Source organism: Ptychodera flava, chromosome 15 (genome assembly GCF_041260155.1).
Source record: "Ptychodera flava strain L36383 chromosome 15, AS_Pfla_20210202, whole genome shotgun sequence".
NCBI classification, from domain to species: Eukaryota; Metazoa; Hemichordata; class Enteropneusta; family Ptychoderidae; genus Ptychodera; species Ptychodera flava.
This window is the reverse complement of record NC_091942.1, coordinates 4679093-4700788: the sequence shown is the minus strand read 5'-3', so window position 1 is coordinate 4700788 and position 21696 is coordinate 4679093. Positions and strand designations below refer to the sequence as shown.

General features: G+C 36.9%; 1 protein-coding gene across 2 annotated transcripts in view; it reads right to left on the bottom strand.

Annotated features, from left to right (window-relative positions):
* Positions 1–7985: 7985 nt before the first annotated feature.
* LOC139150965 (SEC14-like protein 1) overlaps positions 7986–21696 on the bottom strand; it is a 44065-nt gene continuing 30354 nt past the window's right edge. Inside the window, exons 10-14 of one of the 2 annotated variants that reach the window (XM_070723449.1) lie at positions 19924–20230; positions 19397–19534; positions 17600–17851; positions 15028–15194; positions 7986–14313 (exon numbers count right to left, since the gene is read on the bottom strand). In XM_070723449.1, the coding sequence (XP_070579550.1) occupies positions 14199–14313; positions 15028–15194; positions 17600–17851; positions 19397–19534; positions 19924–20230 (979 nt within the window). In that variant the 3' untranslated portion in view covers positions 7986–14198. The remainder of the gene's footprint in view (positions 14314–15027; positions 15195–17599; positions 17852–19396; positions 19535–19923; positions 20231–21696) is intronic. The other variant, XM_070723450.1, reaches the window with a different exon arrangement.

The following is a 21696-nucleotide window of genomic DNA, read 5'->3' as shown; positions in this document are numbered from 1 at the left end:
TATATATATATATATATATATAATTTGTGTCCACCTTTTGTTTTACAGTTGTCGCGTGTGGGGGGTCACCCTGTTTTCGAAATTTGGAATAGGGGGGTCACCCTGTTTTCAAAATTTGGAATAGGGGGGTCAGCCACTTTTTGACGTCGGCAAAAAATAATCCACCGCCCCCCCCCAGGGCCGAAGAAACTGACCAGTCCCTAATATTGGCTATTTAGCAAATACATGTTGCAAGCTTTATGTATCATGATAAATGATTGGGTCAAAACAGCATGGCAGCAGTTCTACAGACCTTAGTAACATCTGTGGTATCATGATTCATGACATTTTGACCTGCTATTGTGAGATGCCTCACCTAGCACAGATTAACACAAATCAACTGAGATTGGTGACAAAAGAATTTGTACACCAACCATGTATATGTAAAACGTCTGTATGACATACATGCATGCATACACAGATACATACATACATACATACATACATACATACATACATACATACATACATACATACATACATACATACATACATTACGTACATACGTACATACCGTACATACGTACTACATACATACATGCATGCATACACAGATACATACATACATACATACATACATACATACATACATACATACATACAATGGGAGATGATGACTTTCCGAAAGGCATCAATCAAAAGTCCTCATTAACATTTAGAGTTTCTTTTTAAATACAAAATTTAATGTCAAATACTTTAGGTGACCATATTAAATGGAAGGACCTTTTTCACTAGGTCAGCCCTTGGCATATCCCGGAAAATTCTATCCCCGACGGGACTGTTTTTGCGGCATTGGCACGCCCTTCAACTGATTCCTTACAATGACATACGCACTCGGTGTTTCCCTCAACACAGGAGCACGACTTCAAAACTTCATCAAGGTGATTCGGATCTCCATCAACCATGTCAACTGGTGGTGATGTGCCTTGAGGTACTCGCCTTTCAATTCCCTGTGGTGGAACCGACGGCTGTCCATGATAGCCGTTGGCCGGCGAAGGGATTTTATCTCTATCGTTGATGTCGACTGTGACGTGGCCCTTTTTGTCGAGTTTTGCACGGGCTACAAAAGAATTAAAATTGGCATCATGTGCAAAAGTCATCGATATTCAAGACGATAAAATTTACCAGTTTTTATAAGTTTGCATAAGGATGCATGAGGACAGTATACAAAGATAAAGACACTTTTTACTGTCAAGTCGCCCTGTTCACTTTATTCATCGTGGTTGTCGGTTGTTAGTTATACGACTATTGGGGTCTGAAAACACGGATTCAGACAAATTTTGTCCGCGTTACGCATTTGTTCACGAAGAAGGCTCCGTCACAATATTTTGTACAGTTTTCAGCTTTTGGTAGGGTCCCTTGAAATGTGACATTTAAGGTTAAGTTTGTAAGTTACCAATTTCGTCTATTTTCTACGCCATTTTTTGTATATTTATAGTGAAACGTCGTTTAGGAGTCCACATTGCTACAACCACCTTTCACAGCAATTTTTTTCACAAAAATGGACAACACTCACCCGAATGCAATCTCCAATGTGTTTCTTCATTGAGTAACACGCAAAAACAACATCAAACTAGTTGATAATCCTTCATCATGTTGGCAAAATGGATGTCTATTAGGGATAAACCATTAGATCTTAGGAGGGATCGGCGGGAAGCCATTTTGAAAGCTCTTCGTTTTCTCGAAATTTGACACACTATTTCCGGTCGGTTTAATTTTTTCAGGCAGCATTGATGCCTTATCCAATCTTGCTCTGCAGGGCACTCCCGTATTTTAAACCCCTCCAAATTTCTAATAGTCGACCCCTTATTGACGTGGTAGAATAACACCCCTTACTTTCAAAAGGTTTTCTAACTTTATTTTTCATCACACTGCAGGTGTCTTTGTTTTCTCCCTTCTGACGACTGCAGCATTGTCTTCTAATGAAAATAAATACTATTCCCACAAATACCAGCGCACAGACACATGAAATTATTTTCAACCACATCAGGTCCATTTCCGACGAACTCCCTGCAATGACCATAACAAAATTAAATCATATCATACTCATCCAGGAAGATCCCGAACAATTGAAAGAATGGTATAAAATTTGGTGCAAAACTGTGGCTTGTGGCTTGCTGAGGGATAAATGTATAATTACTGATGTTGGTGACGCTGTTCATGTAGACAAAAAATATTCAAATATTCGCTTTCGAAGGAGGCGTGCATACAGAACTTACCTTCTTCTGTGCCATATTCAGCTGTAGTCAGAGTTCGATACACGGTAATAATGCTAGGAGTCTGTGTTGATGTTAAGATACCTAAAGAAAAATGGTATTTCAGCTTAGAATGAGAAATACTCAGTGAATACTCAATAGATCAAAAGAATGTACGGGGTCAAATTCCAAATTCCCTTCTGGCACACAATGGGGCATTGTGATGTTGGAAATACAACATTTCTACAAATACCATGGGAACCCCCTCCTGTGCTTGCGTCCAATGAAAACGTCAAATCTCCTTCTGTGACAGTTAAAATTTAAATTATCAACAGTTGAATTTGAGAAGGCTGCTTTGACTGACAAAACTTGTCTATCAAAGAAATAAATAATCTGCCCTTTCCATCTCGTCAAAAAAGAAGTTTGAATGCTTACATCGTGTACATGCTTTGAAGTTTATGACTCTACACACACTGCAGTCCAAACAGCTACCAAAACCATTTGAAACTTGGCCGGGATCACAACCTCCGTCTGAGTAATCAGACATCTTGTGAACTTCGTGATTAAATACGGCTAGTTTTCAATCGGGTTGATTAAAATGACGTTCCACAGGGTTATGAAGTCGATACAGTCTCTGATGTGAACGAGCACTAGTGTCGAATGAGGTGTGATAGAGATATTTCTCTGCTAAACAGACGGTAGACTATCAGCCTGAGCTCTGTGAGATATACAGGAAACTGTACAAAACTTTTTATATAAGTTCAGAAGTTTGATTTCTGAAAATTTCCCTAAATTTAAAAATAACATTTCGGCGAGATATATTTGTCTCAGATATAGGTATGACTGCATGAAGCTCTTAACGTGCACACTCACCTGCCCGCTCAGGCTACAACAAAAGCTAAGACATCAAAAAAGAGAGAGAATTGTTTCGATTTCCGGTCTCTTCGATTGAGCTACGACGCCCTATTTTTTTTAATTTTTGTTTCCGTTCGGTCAATCTGCTTTCCAAACATAGTTAACTGTTGAATTTCACTTGTTGTAAAGAATCCTGGTTATTTAAATGCTGGGGAGAGGGAGTTTGTATTAAATAAATAACTTTGAGACTTCCATACTTCATTCTTTTCATCGTCGACCTCTGCTCCACAGAAACGAAAAAAGGGGTTGGAATGAAGGTTTTCAAGTGATGCACTCAATGACCAGAAAAGCTCTGTTTTTTGGTCTATCACAGCCTGAAACAAAGAGGCAGCAGCATAACAAAGATACTTCTGTTCATGGACAGACTGTTCTATTCATAGTGCTGGAAACTCCGGACTCCTTAAACACTGGTACCACAATTGAATCATGACAATACGTATCTTTGTGGTTGCTATTTCAGCAACGGGAGTCTAAATACGTCATGATCAAACACACCTGCCAGCACAGGCTAGTTGGTAGACTGCCACCCCCCACCCCCCCCCCCCCAAAGTTGCATGGCTTTTTTTCGCCAGTACTTGCTGGCTGTGTGCCAAGGCATTCACCCACGATCTACGCAACAGCCTACCACTTAGGGACCATCTCATACTGACGCATGTCCAAGAAACTAAATTTCTTCGCTTACACCAAAGCCCTCTCCCCTAAACGAAAGTTCAAAAGTGCGATATGTTGATGTCTTCCTGAGAGTACAATGTAGCATTTTGAAATAACTTCTGAAGAATATGTATCCCCTGACCACATCGTCAAGTAATCGATCAAATTTGAGCACGAAACACAGCATGACACAAATGATTTGGAAACAGTTACGGCAAACTTTGTTGGTACAAGTGTGCAGTTTTTGTTTATTTTTACACACAAGTTAAAGAACAGCACAAAATAAAAGTGCAAAAGTGAAGTTCACCAATTGAATGGAGGTCAACACCCCCCCCCCCCCCCGTAAACGAAAGAATTTCGCTTTGTGAACTTATGCGACAATCTAAGACGGTCCCTTAGCGCGACTCTCTGCTGATGTTTAGTCTTTCCATGGAGCTAAAAAAGAACCTTTTCTGGCTCCATGGGATGGTCCTTCAGTTTATTCTTTTTTGACATTTATATGCCCACAGACTTGGAGCAAGTCTAGCTATTTGGCACCAGGCAAGCTATTACCAGTATAATATTAAATCTGGTTGGTTGAAGAGGACGACGGAATGCCATCATGGACGTAAAACATTTTTTAAATCCATGGTACAATCAACCAATTATCTTAGGAAGGCTTGTATAATGTTAAATCTGATTAGCTGAAAAATTGAAATGGATGGTGGAAGAGTCACAATCAACCAATCAGCTACAGCATCGTACAATCAAAATATCGATATTCGGGGCTGTAATGCACAACAAGTAGTTAGTCAGTTTATCGCAAAACAAATTGATTTACAAAAGTCATTGTCAATGACATAGTCCCCACTCGGTTCTTGAATTTGGAAACCATTGGTGGAAATGATGGTCATATTGGATTGTATCACAAAACAAATTGACATGCGTATGACATATAGCCTAGAATCCTATTCCGTCCGCTTGCCTCCGTACCTCCATCCGGAGGCAAGCAGACGGAATAGGATTCTAGGCTAATGCATAGGGAGTAATCCTTGTATGAAGTTTGAAAGAAATCGCTCTGGGCATCTCTGGGAAATTTACGTGAACGGATTCACAGACAAAATCTGTAAGTCCCCGGACAAAGACTAATAAAACTTTCATAGGGAAGATATCAGACTAACAGCTGCCCCATGAAAACACCCTTGGCTCGTATAGGTTGCCAGTAAATAGCCGCTGTCGACAAGAACTAACCCTACAGCAAGAGATTGAAGACTGCTTCTGATGAATAACACACCATAGTCACAATTTTTCGTAGTAGTTTTATCTTTTATTGTAAAGTCACAAATAAGTCCATGGTTTTGAAGGAAGTCTGTACAGGCATATATGTACACTTTCTACACATTCATATCATTACAATGGGTTGCTTTCTAACAATGCTGCTCTGAAGAATTTCATTTCTTGCATTTTGGACGAATTCAACATAAAAACAGACTCACAGATGATATCGGTCTAGATCCATTGCGTGTATTGTTAACATAAATAAACACCACAGACCAATGAAGAAAAAGAAGATGGTGCACTTTTTTCCTTTCATTATGACAAATATAATCACTGTTTTATGCTACTTGTATCACTCATCTCCGTCTATCGTTACAGTCAACTATAAGGTAGAGTCATATGATCACTAAATATCTAAGGATTACATTAAACATTAATATTCCATTCACTACAGATACACAGAAGCCTGAATGTAAGTCTTGAAGTCAAATCAAAAGCACTGATTGGCTACTCAAATTGCGTTCTACACCATGCATCCAATCAGAACTCGGTGCCCAAAAATTCATTTTTAATTTTCTGTAATCCTTGCAAATTTTTGAAATAAACAACGCCGAACAGAAAATTCACACAAGAATTAGTATCATTTACACAAATATCTTTGTGCCAAAATGGTTGCAATGAATCTAGACAGATGAAAACACATCTGAAGTCACCTGTAAATATATAAGAAATCTGCTAAAAAAACTTACACAGCTGTAATGTATGTATTGCACCAAATGTGCTGTAGGCATATCTGTCTACTCTGCATCTCACAAACAGAAAAATACCGTCAATGACGCTGTACCTTCTCTAATGTGTGGCCAGGTCAGGTAATTGGTTGTTGGCATGGAGTTGTTGGTAAATAGTTGATGATATAGGGGCATGAGGTGGGATATGGACCCAAAGAACCCAAAAGATGATTAAATACATCAATCAAAAAAATTCTAAGCTACAGTATAAACTGCCTAAAGATAGTTCAATGTGAAAAAAGTTAAACAATTCAGAAATAAGAATTAACAGTCCAAAATAGTAATGACAGCACTTCCTTACTGACCTGAGTGCATGTGAAATACACAACCTGGTATCTGTAAATTAAATGTATACCAAGTGATCATTTCCAGTCACTTTTAACTGTTTTTAATGGATTTTCCAAAGAGTCCTGTGGAAATGATGAAAAACGCTTATCTGGTCTTGTGTTTGTATAATCTCATGGCTGATAATTGTCATAGTATTGAAAAAAAATTGAAAGTGAAGAAATTACTGTTTTTAATAGGCATATTTTCCTTGAAATACATGACCGTGTAAAGAATATATGCTGAAAGTGTTTAAGAGTAAATTTCTTTTCAAAAAATAATTTAATCTGTGACCAAAGGATTTTTATTCTTTGAGTTTACAAATTCAAACATTGCAATTTGTTCAATCATCTTGTGCAGTGCAAAATTTATAAAATGACTGAAAAACAAAAAAAATTGGCAGAATTACAGTCTTTGTGATGTAAAATTATGGGTTGACATCACGATAACTGTTAATCTGTTTGAAGTACTAATATACTATAATTTAAAAAAAAAAAAATTCATGCAGAAACGGTAAAATATATTGTCAGCAATGTAGTGTTAATTTTGACTTTACATCAAAATATGCCTTTGCTGGATACCAATATATAGGGCAAAATATCAGCCATGTTCAGCAAAATCCACACAACAGCATGGATCCTTTTCTAATTTGATTTGATTTGCTTATGTTATCCTTGTATGACAGTCAGTACAATATGGAACTTGAACACAACACAGTGAATAAGTATGCTGTAAATGAAATGGTGTGGCTGCATCCACATGCAGCAATAGGAGTGCCTTTGTCTCTCACCCCTCATTTCCAACCTGTCCCATCCCTGAAAAAATAGTTTGGTCTTATATTTATAATGTTAATAATTTCTGTATTGTTTAAAATGTGCGCATCTCAAAAACTTTTGATCATAAACATTTTCATTGTTTTTTATAGCTGACCAATCAGTTAACCTGTTTATTTTGAATATTTGCGCATTTTTCCTCAGTATTTGACATTTTCTGAATACCTTCTTATTCAGTTTGTCATTTTCTAAAAGTTTAAATGCTCCATTGTGTGGTCAAGCTTTCCACAAGCATCAAATGTGGTACTTCATATAGGAGGGTCTGCCTCTAGAGGGCGGGCATCATGAACACTCCTGTGTTTGTTGGTTAATTCCTCCACGTAAACTTCTGATTGTACTGTAAACATTGAACATGGCCGACGTCCGATTTTCCTGTCTAAAACTTTCACTCATTTTCGTTCATATGACTCTGAAACTCCAGGAAACGATTGGGAAGAAAGGGTTATCTTGAAATATTGAGGTACTCGCCGATATTTTGCAAAATTAAATGAGAGAAAAAATGCAAGGAAAATGCCGACAGGCTTACACAATGACAGTTTTCAGACTCGGAGGCATATGATCATCTCTGCAGATTACGCAACAGGCCCAGATCACGTGAGGCCATGAGGGGATATCCACGCAACTCAGTACCAAACACTAGCGCTCACAGAGTGAGCAAACACAAAGTGAGTACCCCTAACGTCAGCTCAGTAGTCTGTAATACAGTAGATTGTAGTCAACTAAGAAACCTTGGAGAAAGGCTTAACACTGTGGCTATGCCGCTAAGTCCCTTTTGATTTTTGTCATAGCTCAAATCGTTCTCCCACACCTCAACCTGAGCCATGAACACCCCCACCAGTTTATGATATGACCCATCACAATGGCATGACGTCCACGGATCTTGACAGACGGAAGTCTTGACAGACGGAAGTTCTTGACAGCAGCATATTGTTTTCAACTCTAATACCTTCTCTGTCTATAAATAGACACGAGAAGGTAATAATATGAAACTAAAACGAGAGAGATAAAAACTCTGAAAACTACAACATCCTGTAACTTTTCTGAGTCAAAGTTCAGAGGTAAAATACAGGACTGCGCCCTCCTGTGATGCTGTTTTCATTGGATTATACCAGAACCTTATCTTGATTTGGCAAGTTTTCTCTAGGGAGGCAGTCATCAGAACTCTGCTCAAAGGTTGCCAGGGACCCCTACGACCGATGTAAACACTGCATCTAAGGTATGTTGGCGACTGACGAAAGTTAAAACATATTTGTTGACGATGAGTATTGTAAAATATAAATGTTGAAGCTATGTTGACTTGATGCATCAAGATATAATGCATGAAATACATTGTAAACAAGAAAGTCGCTCACGTGCAGTTCTGACGACTGCCACCCTTTAAGTTGTGAAATTTTTACAGTGTGTATATAAGACTGTGATCTGCTGCTCTGCATACCTATGAGATAATGGTATGGCCCTCTGCATACCTACGTGATAATGGTATGGCCCTAATTCTAGGCTATGATGTCAGTGAGTCCATGATTTCTGGATCTGACGCAGACAGGTACACAACACATTAACCTATCCTGCATCACAATAGAAACTTGAATCCACCTTTTTTGCTTTAAAAGTTAAGATGTGAAAATGCTCAAATAACTTGATTTTGGTGTATTAGTTTTCTTAACAAATAGGAATGAACAAGTTGAAAGTAATGAGACAAGTTCTGAATGATTGATTGATTTGTGATGATCTGATGTACCTCACTACCAAAGAAATTTTACTTTTCAGATTCTTTTGATCATGAAAGCAATCATTGTAAATACGAACATCCATGACATTGGCTAGTAATCAAATACGTGCTCACAAGCTTTATCTGGGTCAAAACAGCATGGCAGCAGTTCTACAGACCTACATCTGTGGCATAACTCATGACATTTTGACTTGCTATTGAGAAATGACTCACCTAGCACAGATCAGCACAAATCAACTGAGATTGGTGACACAAGAATTTGTACACCAACCATGTATATGTAAAACATCTGTATGACTCTATGAATAATAACATGAAATGCTATAGGTCTCTACACAACTTGCAAATAAAATATCTAATGAATGACTGTGGAATTTTAAAATTCTATGAAATGTCAAATGAAAATGGGACACACGACCAACCATCAAACAGACACCAAAACGAAAAAAAAAAGTACAACCATGTATTTGTAAACAGGTAAATAATCTTAATTGTATAAACTTTTCTACATTTCAACATGGAATTTGCAAATGTTATGTATTACCTAAGTCTATGCGTAAACCAAGATAAAATTCATGAGACAGCATGTTTTGTTAATTTCCATTTCTGAAATCTTTCCAATAATGTCTACATTGGTCTCAGTGATCTAAACTTAATAAACACGATAATAACAATAGACTGTAGATTTGTAAGGCTGGGACATATTATGGCTGATTTCTTCAAACTGGTAACAGGAAATACAATGAATAAGAATTTAAGACTAAAAGTCTAATGCTTTGTCAAACATGTCCACAGTGTGTACATATGCAAATTAAGTGTAAACTACGCTCATGCACATGTACTTGTAAATGCGCAGTTGAGGTTTTGCCGGCCAATCCTGTGTCTGGACACCTCAGATTGGCTGACCTGTTGACCAATGAGCTGGTCCGATACAAAACTTTGTCGGGACAAAAAGGTACAGCTTGCTTCATGAAGTTTGAAATTAGAAAAACAAGTCAGGATAATATCCACTCAAACGTTTTGAAAATCTCAAAACAGCACATAACTGCTGTAAATTAAATGGAATTTGACACCAGTAAAATTACAATGGAGAGTTTAATTCATCTAAAGTAAAAGTCTATGTTAATACTTTACTCCAAATAACATGAAAACTTCATTGTGCCATGGTTTAGTGAACATATGTTATCTTTTGTTATGACTAAATATATTATCCATATATGGCTGTTGATTTATCTATCCTCTATAGTTTACATATTACAATAATATATATCAGGGTGAGAAATTCTTTTTTCTAAAAGAAATAACACAAGTGTATCTGATACCAATATCGTTTCTTGCTGAAATTTGTGAATCAAGTATTTGATCGTGAATAAGATAGATTCTAAAGTCTCACTCTTTCAGTGGTTCATTCCAGATGAACTAAACTTCAGAATGCCACCATGCAACATTTTTTTCCTTATATCTTTGTCAATTTTTTACTCATTCATCATGTTTATATATAATATTTCAGAGTTACTTAGTATTTATTTTTCTAGGACCTGCCTGAATAAAATTGCATATAAAAAAATTTCAATACCGGTCTCTTACCTATACCTCACTCACCCCTACAGTACAAATGGTACACTCCACTCTATTGCTTTTTTAAATGGACGTGAGAAAAGTGACCAGTTACGGAGATGATGAGTGAGGGCACCCTCTTCAACAATGTAACAAACGTTACTTCGTTTCAAGCTCAGCTCTTACCTCAAGTTCATTCATTATAGAGTTTTGGTCAGGTAAGAATATGAGAGTAAATGGTCCCTTGATTTTATTTTCTTAGAGAGAACTTGAAGTGACAACTCTGTCCCTAATTCTCTCTATTTCGGCAATCTTGAAAAATAGGAGCATTTTCTAGTACACAGTTTTGAACATGACAAGAACCAAATTTTCTTTTGTGTGTATAACCTAAGTGATGACAATAATTTACAGAAATACATCAGCAGTTGAGCTGCCCTTCCACCCCTAATTGAGAGTGAATGGATTCAACCACAGGAGTACTTCCACAGTGAACTATAGGGGAGAAACCAAAGCATTCATTGTGAAAGCAATGCGGTGATAGCAATTACAAGATAATTTGATCAATGTTTGTGTTCATTGAAGTATCGACTTGTACACAAACCTGGATTATACTCTTTGATAAAACACATGTTGACATCGTTCATTGAGTAATATACAAAATTCAAAGATGGTGTATAAAGTGACTGCAGTGACAATACATTGTTGGAACAGAAAATCTACAAGCACTGCAAGTAGTCATGGAGAAATGCAACTTTGTCACGCAATACATTTAACCGATTCAAGTGACACAGAAAATGTAAATGAAAACAACCTCTGGACATGAAGTATTTCGAAAAGCTTACATGAATACTCTAGAGCTTCCTTATGAATTCGACTGCAAAAATTATTCTGGTCGATTTTTTTGATGCCCATAGAAATATGGCCGGAAATGTTTGTAAAATGTTTCATGACAGATCAGGGAATATTATCCAATTCTTTACTGCTCTTCTGTCCCTGTGAGAGATTTCACTTCCCTGCTATCATAAAGTAAAATCCACTGATAGAAAAAAAACAGTTACTTGTATATCCATATTAATTTGTGTATACATGTCTCTGAAAGGAGCCACCTGACTTGAAGCTGCCACGCATACACAATAGTTTATAATGCTACTCTTTTGAGGAAAATTAATCCTCTTTCTCCCAAATTGTAGTCATTTCTATGGTTTGTCTATGGAGCCTGGTAGAAAGAGGATTAACTTCTGATTAATTGCTATTAACACTTGCATAGAAGCCTGGCTGGAGAGAAAACTGTAATGTATAAAACGTATGCTCACTAACACAGTGGAATCGAAAGCTAAACAAAGTACCCAACGGATTTTTGATGAAAGTTAAATACACCTTTAATAAGGTTTAAAAGGGTCGCTATTTCACTAATATGCATTGTTTTTATGTCATATGTGGAGTCATTACCATTGAGAGCTTCTCAACTCATTCTGAGAGCACTGACGTAACAACTGATATGCTACCAGCATTTAAACAAGCTGGCTGATAGCAGTGCAAATTACTTCCCGTTTTGGAAATGTTCTCTAAAATAGAGGACACTAACTTCTGACAAAATACACAACCTCCACAAAAACAATCTAAACAAAAAACTGACACAGAAGACAGTTCTCACACTTTGCATAGCCTACATGTTTCAAGTTTCCAGGTAGCATAGCCTACATGTTTCACGTTTCCAGTAGCAGAGCTTTGATAGCTAAAGTAATGTATTCTGTATGAAAGTGATTGTGATAGTAAACATAATTTTTCACAAAAAAATTGGTAGATTTTCAAGCAAATATGTTTCCTGCAAAAGATTTGTTTCAAAATCAGTGATTGCATGGAAAACAAAGAATGGAAGAGAAAAGAAAAAAGAATCTGTATCATTCATAACTTACAATTACAAAAGTCTTGGCAGATTTATAAAATTATTGTTATATGCACAAATATTAAATGACTGAATTACGATGTGACTACATTAGCTAAATCATGAATATTACATTTTTTATGTAAAACTACTAAAATTTAAGGGATTAACATGACAGGGTCACTATTGGAACAAAAGAATATTTTATAGACTCACCATTGCCTTCTTGTGTCGACTGACCATGTCTTTTTTGAATTCTCTGGTCACTTTAACCTGTCATCCCCACTATTACAATGGTTTGGTCTGATGTAATCACGGTAAGAATACAGGGATATTTGGTTCTAGATTCTACATTTGCAGAATTTTATTATGCTAAACTGTATGGCACTTTTCTATATATATTTTCATTCTATGTATTTTTTGCTGCTTTTCTTTTGATTATTTTCTCATGTTTTAAAATGAGGAATATTAATTAATTATAAGTCTTTAAATTCTGTTAGAAATATTATTAGAAATATTGCATGCTTTTTGGACAAATAAACATCCTTACAATTTCAGTTGTCTTTGCCTGACATGTAGGGTTTCCCTATTTTGACAGCTAAGATTCCATATCAACATGATTTGGTGTTCTATATTGGCACTGGATATTGACCTCAGTGTAGAAGCATTGATACCATTATTGGCACTGGATATTGACCTCAGTGTAGCAGCATCAGTGCCTTTGCATGTCATTACTGTCTGTTCACCACATTACTGCAATTCACTCACCCTAAATGAAGTCCTACTTCATTTTTGAAGTGAAAGACGCCCTGCTTCCTATTATCAACTTTGATTGATGTTTTTCTGAGGATTTTTCACTACAGACCAGATGGCATCTCAATAGCACCAGGTCAATATACAAGAGATCTGCAAACTCAGTCAATATATGCAGTATTTGACTTTTCTTCTACAATAATGACCCTTGCTTTCAACATAGCGCTGAGTGTCAACCAGATTTCTGCTAGGATAGAAAGCCAGCGGTTGTTCCATGTCTGTCTCCTGATTGTCAATCTAAGCATGACAAATCTTGATTTGACCTTTTCAGAATCCACATGGCTCTGATTATCCCCAGGGTATGCAATAAATGTATTATTGACCTGTATCTTGATGATCGCCTAATGATCACACGCACGAGTCAATCTGAGGAAAACACCAAGTGTAAAATCACATGGATAAATTACACATCTGTCAAACCTGTTCATAGCCCGCTTGTCAACGTTTCAAGTTTAAATATGAGGTGAAACTTGTTTGTTTATTATTTCTAACTCTTCATATCCTGTGTTACAACATGACGATATTGACCAGTATTACTGTATTGTTATCGACTCCAGTAGGTACACACTAAATGACACCCTCCTGAACACTCACAGCCTACATATCAGATACTGACTTCACAATTATGATGAAATAATGACCCTGTATTCATAAACCTGATATGACATATGGAAATAAAATGTTCAAATACACAAATAATTAGTTTTGGGAGTAAAATGCATAATGTGTTGGACTAAAATATGGCAACAAATAAAATATTCAAATGGAAGCTTGAAATTAATTTGCATATAAAAAGATGCCACGTTTGCAACATCTTGAAGTATCTGTTGTACAGAGCATCTTGAGCAGGAGACAACGTCTTGGCAAGACGGATCAACTTGTTGGATATTTCCTTTAATGATAGCAGCTGGGTACTTAGCTTTCCTTGGGACTGCCCGGATTCACAGCAGCTGACTGAAGCCATCAACAGCCAGGCCGATCCAGCGATGCTCTGAACATCCACTGAATGGAAAACCACAGCATCTACCATGAAGCAGCTTCTGCTACATAACAATTGCCTATAATTTTGAAAATCATGAGGTTCAAGTTCAAACAGCAGCGGCAGTAGGTGTCAGAGACTGCGTGTGGCTTTGACAGTCTGGCAGAAAAGGCTGGGTGGAGACAGGATGAGACTAGTCACCTAGGCATGGTGTCTACGTTGGACCTGGCTAGTCACCGAGATGGACACGAGCTGTTCATTGATTTCATGGATTTATTGCTGGACGTTGTACTGATACTGAGAGACGAAAACCCACTGTGGCAAGATTGTAAACTGGACATGGACCCTCTGGAAAAGTGAAACGGAATATCAAATACATCAGACATCTCATAAGACATAAGGTACAGGTTTAGGAAATACATTCAAAGGTATGCTATTTGATAAAAACTCACATACTAAATTGGGCAAGATATAAGATATGTTTTCACTGAAACCTTGCATTTGGCTTATATGCATGGCCAGGAAACTTTGACTGAATTTCTGTAAAAACTTATATGAGGATATAGGCAATCTCAGCAAATTCAAAATTTTAATTCCTTCTCTTCAATTAAAGAGACACATCCGACTGAAAATAACATGATGGCCATACACATCTGTTTATGGATATAAAAGCACATATAATACTTTCAGTGTTATCATTCTACAGACACAATTAAAAGTGTGTTTCGAATCACCTACACTACCTCTTACTGATGTACACAATTATATCCACCCAATCATATACACACAGATATGGACACACATAGACAAACACACGCTAACACTTTATTACTGATCCACCCACAGCTACTTACACACCCATATGTAAAGACATTCTTTTGCACCCCCTACACTAACACCTGGTGACATATTCACTGTTACTGTACTCTACCCCACATACACACACATATACACACACACACACATGCAAATCAATACACACACATACACACACACTTACATAGATACACACATATACAAACACACACACATGCATGCTTTCCCCACATACTCAAACCTTACCTAAAGTCATCAGAACTCAATACTTCCTGATAGTACATGACTTTGGCTTTGTGATGATGATGGTGGTGATGATGATGTTGCTTAAGTTTGGAGTTGGCAGAATGAGGTAAGCTGTGATATTTCCACTGTAAAATGTAGGAACCTGCAACACGTGCAACATGGGAACCCTGCAACAAATAATCAAATCAAATGTTATATACAGTGCAAAATTGGAAAATTACAGACTGAGATAGGTTAAAGCTGCATCAAGTTGGTGAGAGTAGAAGTACTGTAATCAAACTTGTACCATATAGATACTGCATAATCTACAAATGCTTCCCAATGATGACAGCAGAAGATATGGAGAGGATAGAAAGAGAAACAGGATAGCAGGGGCAGACTTCAACCTTGTCCTGCCAAGTTCATATTTCACCATCAGGTCAAGATGGTTAAAATTAATGAAACACAACATATTCCATATGGTGTATTTTAACATAATACTGTACATTTGAAAGCTGTTGAAAACATAAATACTGTAAACTTGATTTTTATGGACTAAAGATGCTATAACAGACCAAGCTAAGTGGGTGAAAATACATATGGTTTTGGTTCAATACTGCTTTTTACTGGCTTGGATGACGGGGAAGTGATACAGTCTGGCAGGAAAGGGGTTAAGATATTAAATGGGGGAGTTAGAGCAAGGCAGTGATGAAGAAATGAGAAGAGGTGGGGAGGGACAGTAAAGAGTGGGTGAAGAGAAAAAAGCTCAAGAGGAAAAGAAGAGGAATGTGCGACATTCCTGTTCTGCACGTAACATATGACTGGAGTCTAAAGACCATTTAGTTAAACCCTTTCATCACAATAATTTGGCTAAAACCTATTGTAAGCAATGGGGTACGTAAACTAAAAACAGGGCCAAAGTCCCTGAAGCTACTATAGACATGGATACAAACTTAAGTATTTCCTGACTGTATGACATTATCTCACTAAGGTCATCCTAGGGACCGTAAACCAAATATTAAAGCTGTCTGACCAGCGGTTTTGAAAAAACAAGCGACTCAACAGCTGACAGAGCTCTGCTGTGTTATGTAGAGAATAACCTTTTGTGACACATGTATTGATGAAGAGTTGGATATCTTTGATAGCTCATTTCAGGATGGCCTGACCAAAATGGAAAATAATTCTGTAAAAATACAGATTTGCATATTTCATCAGACTATATTAGTCTATAATAGCAAATAAACGAGAGTTAATTACATTCTAATTAAAGTAAACAAGACTTGCTTAAATCAAGATTTACGTCATAAAAAACAGCATATCTGTCAGGTTATAAAGAATCTTGAGCTGGTTATCTTTTAATATCAGTAGTTTCATCCTATTAACCAAGCACATTTTAACTTTCAAATTAACATTGTAAGTAAGTTCTGTTGAATAAGTTGAGACTGTACGTACTCAGAGAAAGCACACTAAAGAGACAATGTTTGAAACTTAAGAAGTTCAAGGTCATCAAAAGCATTATAAGGAATCATGTTACACTTTCATTGCACTGTTTACACAGATTGCATAATTGCTATAAATAGCACATGAGGAATCTTACAGACCAGCTTTACCATAAAAACCCTATCACTTTGACCACTCTCTTTTGACCACTCTATTTTTTTCCTCAAAAAGTAATCTTATTTTATCCTTACCAAGTCAACCATAAATGGAAATTAGAACTTTCTCTATCTCTATTTATTTGACCACCCTATCATGACAAACTACCGGTATTATGAGCAATTTCTTTTAGATAACATAAATGGTGGTTCAGAATATATCAAAGTTGGGATTCAGGAAAGTTGCCTTTACATGTTTTAATCCTCCAAGATGGTAAGCATTTCACTATGAACTGTCAAAAAAGTTGATCTTTCTGATAATTCCACACTAAAATTATTTTGGCTTTGATGATTTCCTAATTAATTCAATTATTTAAAATCATATTAATTATTTTTTTCTGGATGAATTGATAGGGTTTATACAGTACAAGAATTACATACATGTTAGTCAAATTTTGACCAAAAATGACAAAAAAATTCCTTAAAAATACACATTTGCATATTTCATCACAAATTTGAACAAATCTGAGTTGGGTTATCCCTATGGACCTATATACCAAATAACAAAGCTGTCTGACCAGCGGTTATGAAGAAGAAGATTTTTTACCAAAAACACCTTTTTGGCATTAATTTGCCTATTTTCAACAATATCAAAAAATTAAAAAAAATAGTTTCTCAAAATCATATTTTTCATCTACACAACAAATATCAAATCAGTAAGTACTGCTGTTCTCAAGATATTTGAGTGGACGGACGCCTCACAAACGGACATACATACATACATACATACACACATACATACATACATACATACATACATACATACATACATACATACATACATACATACATACATACATACAGACTGACGACGGACGCCGGACGGATACCCATCCCAATAGCTTCTATAGACTATAGTCTATAGTAGCTAAAAAGAGGGAAGGTGGGGCTGAACAAGTGAAAGTTGACCTATAAATAATATTGCAATCTTCACATACCTGTACGCTCTCTCCGGCTTTACAGACCAGAGGTGATTCGGACACACTGTAGTCTTTCCCACATTCCATGGATTTATCCAGGATGACATTGGTACCTCCTATGGCAGCTTCCACGGCCTCTACAACAGATGTGGGTTCCTTGGGAATGCTGATAGGCTTTCTAGACCTTAGCACACTGAATACGATGTCACCTCGCAGCACGTCAAAGTCCCATGTTATCACTTGGTCTTTTTCTTCTATGTTCACAAGAATCTGAAAAGAAAACAACAAAAACAAACCATCGAACAAACACAAACAACATTAGAAAAGGTTGACTAAGTCAAAATATCTACTTCAACAAGCTGAAGTCTACATACATTGTAGTCATCAATTATCCTGCATATACATACAGTAACATACAGATCATGTTTCAGTTATGTTCATTGCAATGTGGGTACATAAATAAAATTAGTAATTTGACAAGTAAAGGTTTCTGTCAACAGTTACTTTGAGTTCAGGCTCTGGAAAGCCAAAATTCTCAGTCCAACATTACATGCATGACCTTTGACACTAAAAGAAATTATCACATGAAAACTACCGGTGATATCATGAATCCATCCAACACCTATAAAAGAATATCACTGTTCAGCGTGGTTTGGTTGTCAATGATTCGCAAATATACAACAGATATATATAGATGATGCCAAGTCATGGCATATAGATCTTATTAATTAACTTACTTTTCATCCAAAAAGTCCCAATATCATAATATGTATCAAACAATCTTAATTTGGGCCATATTTTATCTCCTGATACAAATTTACATGAATTTTGCTGTGAGTTGCATCTCAAATTTCACAATAGAGTATACAATCCTGAACTAAGATTTTGGGCTCCACTGAAAAGAGCTTGGAAAACAAAGAATAAACTCAACCCAAATCATGTGGTTCACGCCATCTAAGTTCTAGCACCAGATGAGAAGAGCGCCCTCACATGGTATAATGGAAAAACAATAGCAGTCACTGAAGATTACTTGATTTGCTACAGAGGGCGCTACACCACACTGAACAGAAGTCCAAGGAAGAAAGTGTAGTATAATAGAATCTCACACCCCCAAGGACCTGGGATCGAATTTCTCACACTTGTTGGGGATATTTGTCTCACACAAGCCGCAGGCGAGTGTGAGACAAAATGTCCCAAACTCGTGTGAGAAATCTGATCCCTGGTCCTTGGTGTGTGAGATTCTTTTTCTCACATGACCACAAAATGTGTTAAATTCACATTGGACACGTACAAAATTATCAAAAATCGTGACAACTCTGTCGTCTGCCACTGTACTCTGACCTGCTTACTTTGTAGTATCGGCCCGTGTGTTACTCGTCGTGCCATTGGATAAAATTTTGCGCGTGGAATGAAATCAACTGTTCATCATCCAATCAGAGCTTGTGTAATATTTACTGCAGAGTGTGGGACGATTTCTTAGAGTGTGAGATCGATTTTTCCCACACCGTCGATCCCGCACTCCCAGTGACCAGGAATGTGAGAAAAAGCCATCTATCTCTCTCTATATTTCTAATTTAAATGAAATCTGTCTGACACAGAGGCTCTTGGCAGGCATAATCATAATTGACAAAGAAGATGTCTTTGAAGATAGCCTTAAAATCCAATGGCAAAATTATATTCAAACTATAAATTCTGTGCACAAATTCTACACAACAGTATATATATGCATATCACAGAAAGCCCCCCTCCCCCTATTTGGAAACATTTGAGTTTCATGGATCAGCATTGCACCAACCTGAAGGTTGACAATCTCACCTCATGTGGTGTTCCCTTGACAAGAGACACCGATTTGTAGATTGTTTCTGAACACAGTTGCCTTTCATCTGGGTCATAGAGATCTTCTAATGATCGATACAACGACTTCGGGACTAGACCGCCCTCTGGAATTTCACACTGGAAAAAATTAAACACAAGTTGTGTGAGTTTCAGATTCCTGGTGAACAGAATTACAGTGACAGACACATGGTATGAAAATTTTATTCTCTGTCAGGACAAAAACTGGTTGGCTTCTCTTCCAACATTTCAGTCAGTTACAACAGCTGTATGACTTATGTACAGGATGGTGTTTATGTCAATGAAGACAACAAGGAAATGGAAACATAATAAAACAACTCCATACATTTGATTCTTTTGATACAAGGATATCTTATTGGGCAGTGTACAACTCTGTCATAGTTTCAAAAGCAATTCCTGTTGTGTCAACTCAAATAGACTCTCTCTCTCTCTCTCTCTCTCTCTCTCTCTCTCATATGTAATCATTGCTAATTTTCAAAATAACTTACAAAGCAATCTCCTGTCAAGAAGTCTGGGATATAGTGTGGATCAATGTAATCTGTTAATCCACCCTTTTCAAGGTAGTCATTTCCACCATAAATCATGAACTTTTTCCGTGTGTTCTCATCGATGAACGGCGAGATGAGCGTCCACAGCACCGGGAACACGCGAGGTGCTCGCACAATCAGCAGCCTGGCCATGGTTTCTGGGTAATTTGCCTCCACGACTTCGATGACACGAAGTAATGCCCTGACACCAGGTCGCCACAGATGTCTCATACTCAAGCCTTCAAGATCCACTATACAAGTCCATGCACTGAAAGCCAGTATGAGATGAATAACATTACAAACTGCTTCTCTATTATCCATATGTAGTGCAGCATTCAAATGAATAACTTCACAACATCTTATAATCATTGTACAAAATCAAATTTTGTCACGTAATAATCCAAAATGATCACGTCAAATGAACTGTATGCAACTGACAACAGATACTTACAGGTACAGGAGACCTGACGAATAGATGCATAAAATCTTTCAAAAATTTTGCCCTGCCCACTACTAAAAGTTTAAAACAAGCAGATACTCAGTTTGCTCAATGAACTTTCTGAATCAACTTATGAATTTCTGGAATTAGCCCAGCATCAGTTCATGTTATAGGTGAAAAGTAATTTTGCATCGGAGAAATCTTTCTCAAGTCAGCGATGTGTCAATTTAGCTGACAGGGCACGCTGCAATTAAGACAAATCGCCTGATATATTAATGAATATCTCTGAGTTCATGATACAGTCTACAAGGCTATGAAACAATTGAACTGACTTCCCTTGGCTATGTCCCTAAACTCAATTAAGTTTGAACACTGGGGAAAACTCCCTTGACACTAGCTTTCTCTGGATGCCTTTTTGGATGTAATGAGAATGGAACTAATTATACGGGAATTCCCATTTCTACCTTACCGCTGTGAAAGGTTTTCATGAAGTGAACTCCACTGGGACCCTACTTTCAATTGAATGGCTATTCATTGGGTGAGAAATTAGATTAAAGAAATTGTAATTCCGAGCAGGTACTACAGAGTGCCTTTGTACAGTGCTTACATGTTACAATACAATAGACACAATGTTTACTACGCCACTTTCACATTTTGGTAGGCATAATTATATGACAAGTTGCCATGACAACGTCTCATCTGCAATTTCCTTGCTTCTCCAAAGACGAAACTTTTGAAAATTGAATTAATCTAATTTTATTAGAGCTCCATTAATTGTACCTTTTGATATATTCTCCAGTATTTTTGTTCAACTTGTTAAAAAGCCTTCATTTTTTACCCCCTCAAAACATGTTGAAATTGCCTAGTGTTCAATATGTCAATGTATATGTCATGTCTTACGTCATTTTTGTCAGCTGAATTTACATCAAGGCAAGAATGCCTTCATCAACAGTAACATAGTGTACACAGTGTATGGTCTTGGCAAGGCTAATGCTTTGTATTTCAAAACACTTTGAGTAGTAAAATAAGAAAATCTATTTGTGTTGTAATCTAAATGTAACTAATATATTATAAAGAATTATGGATATTGTCCATTTCATCAATAGTAAACCCAACTGTGTGTTGTTTGCCTGTAAACAAAATCCATCAATGAAGTTGCTATCGGCAACTCCCAATACATTGGCTGATTTCACAACCCTGATATCCATGAAATGATATTTTTCATATTAGAATAAATACAACTTTCAACATTCTAGATACTAAGGGATTCAGACACTGAGGTTTTCACAGCCTGG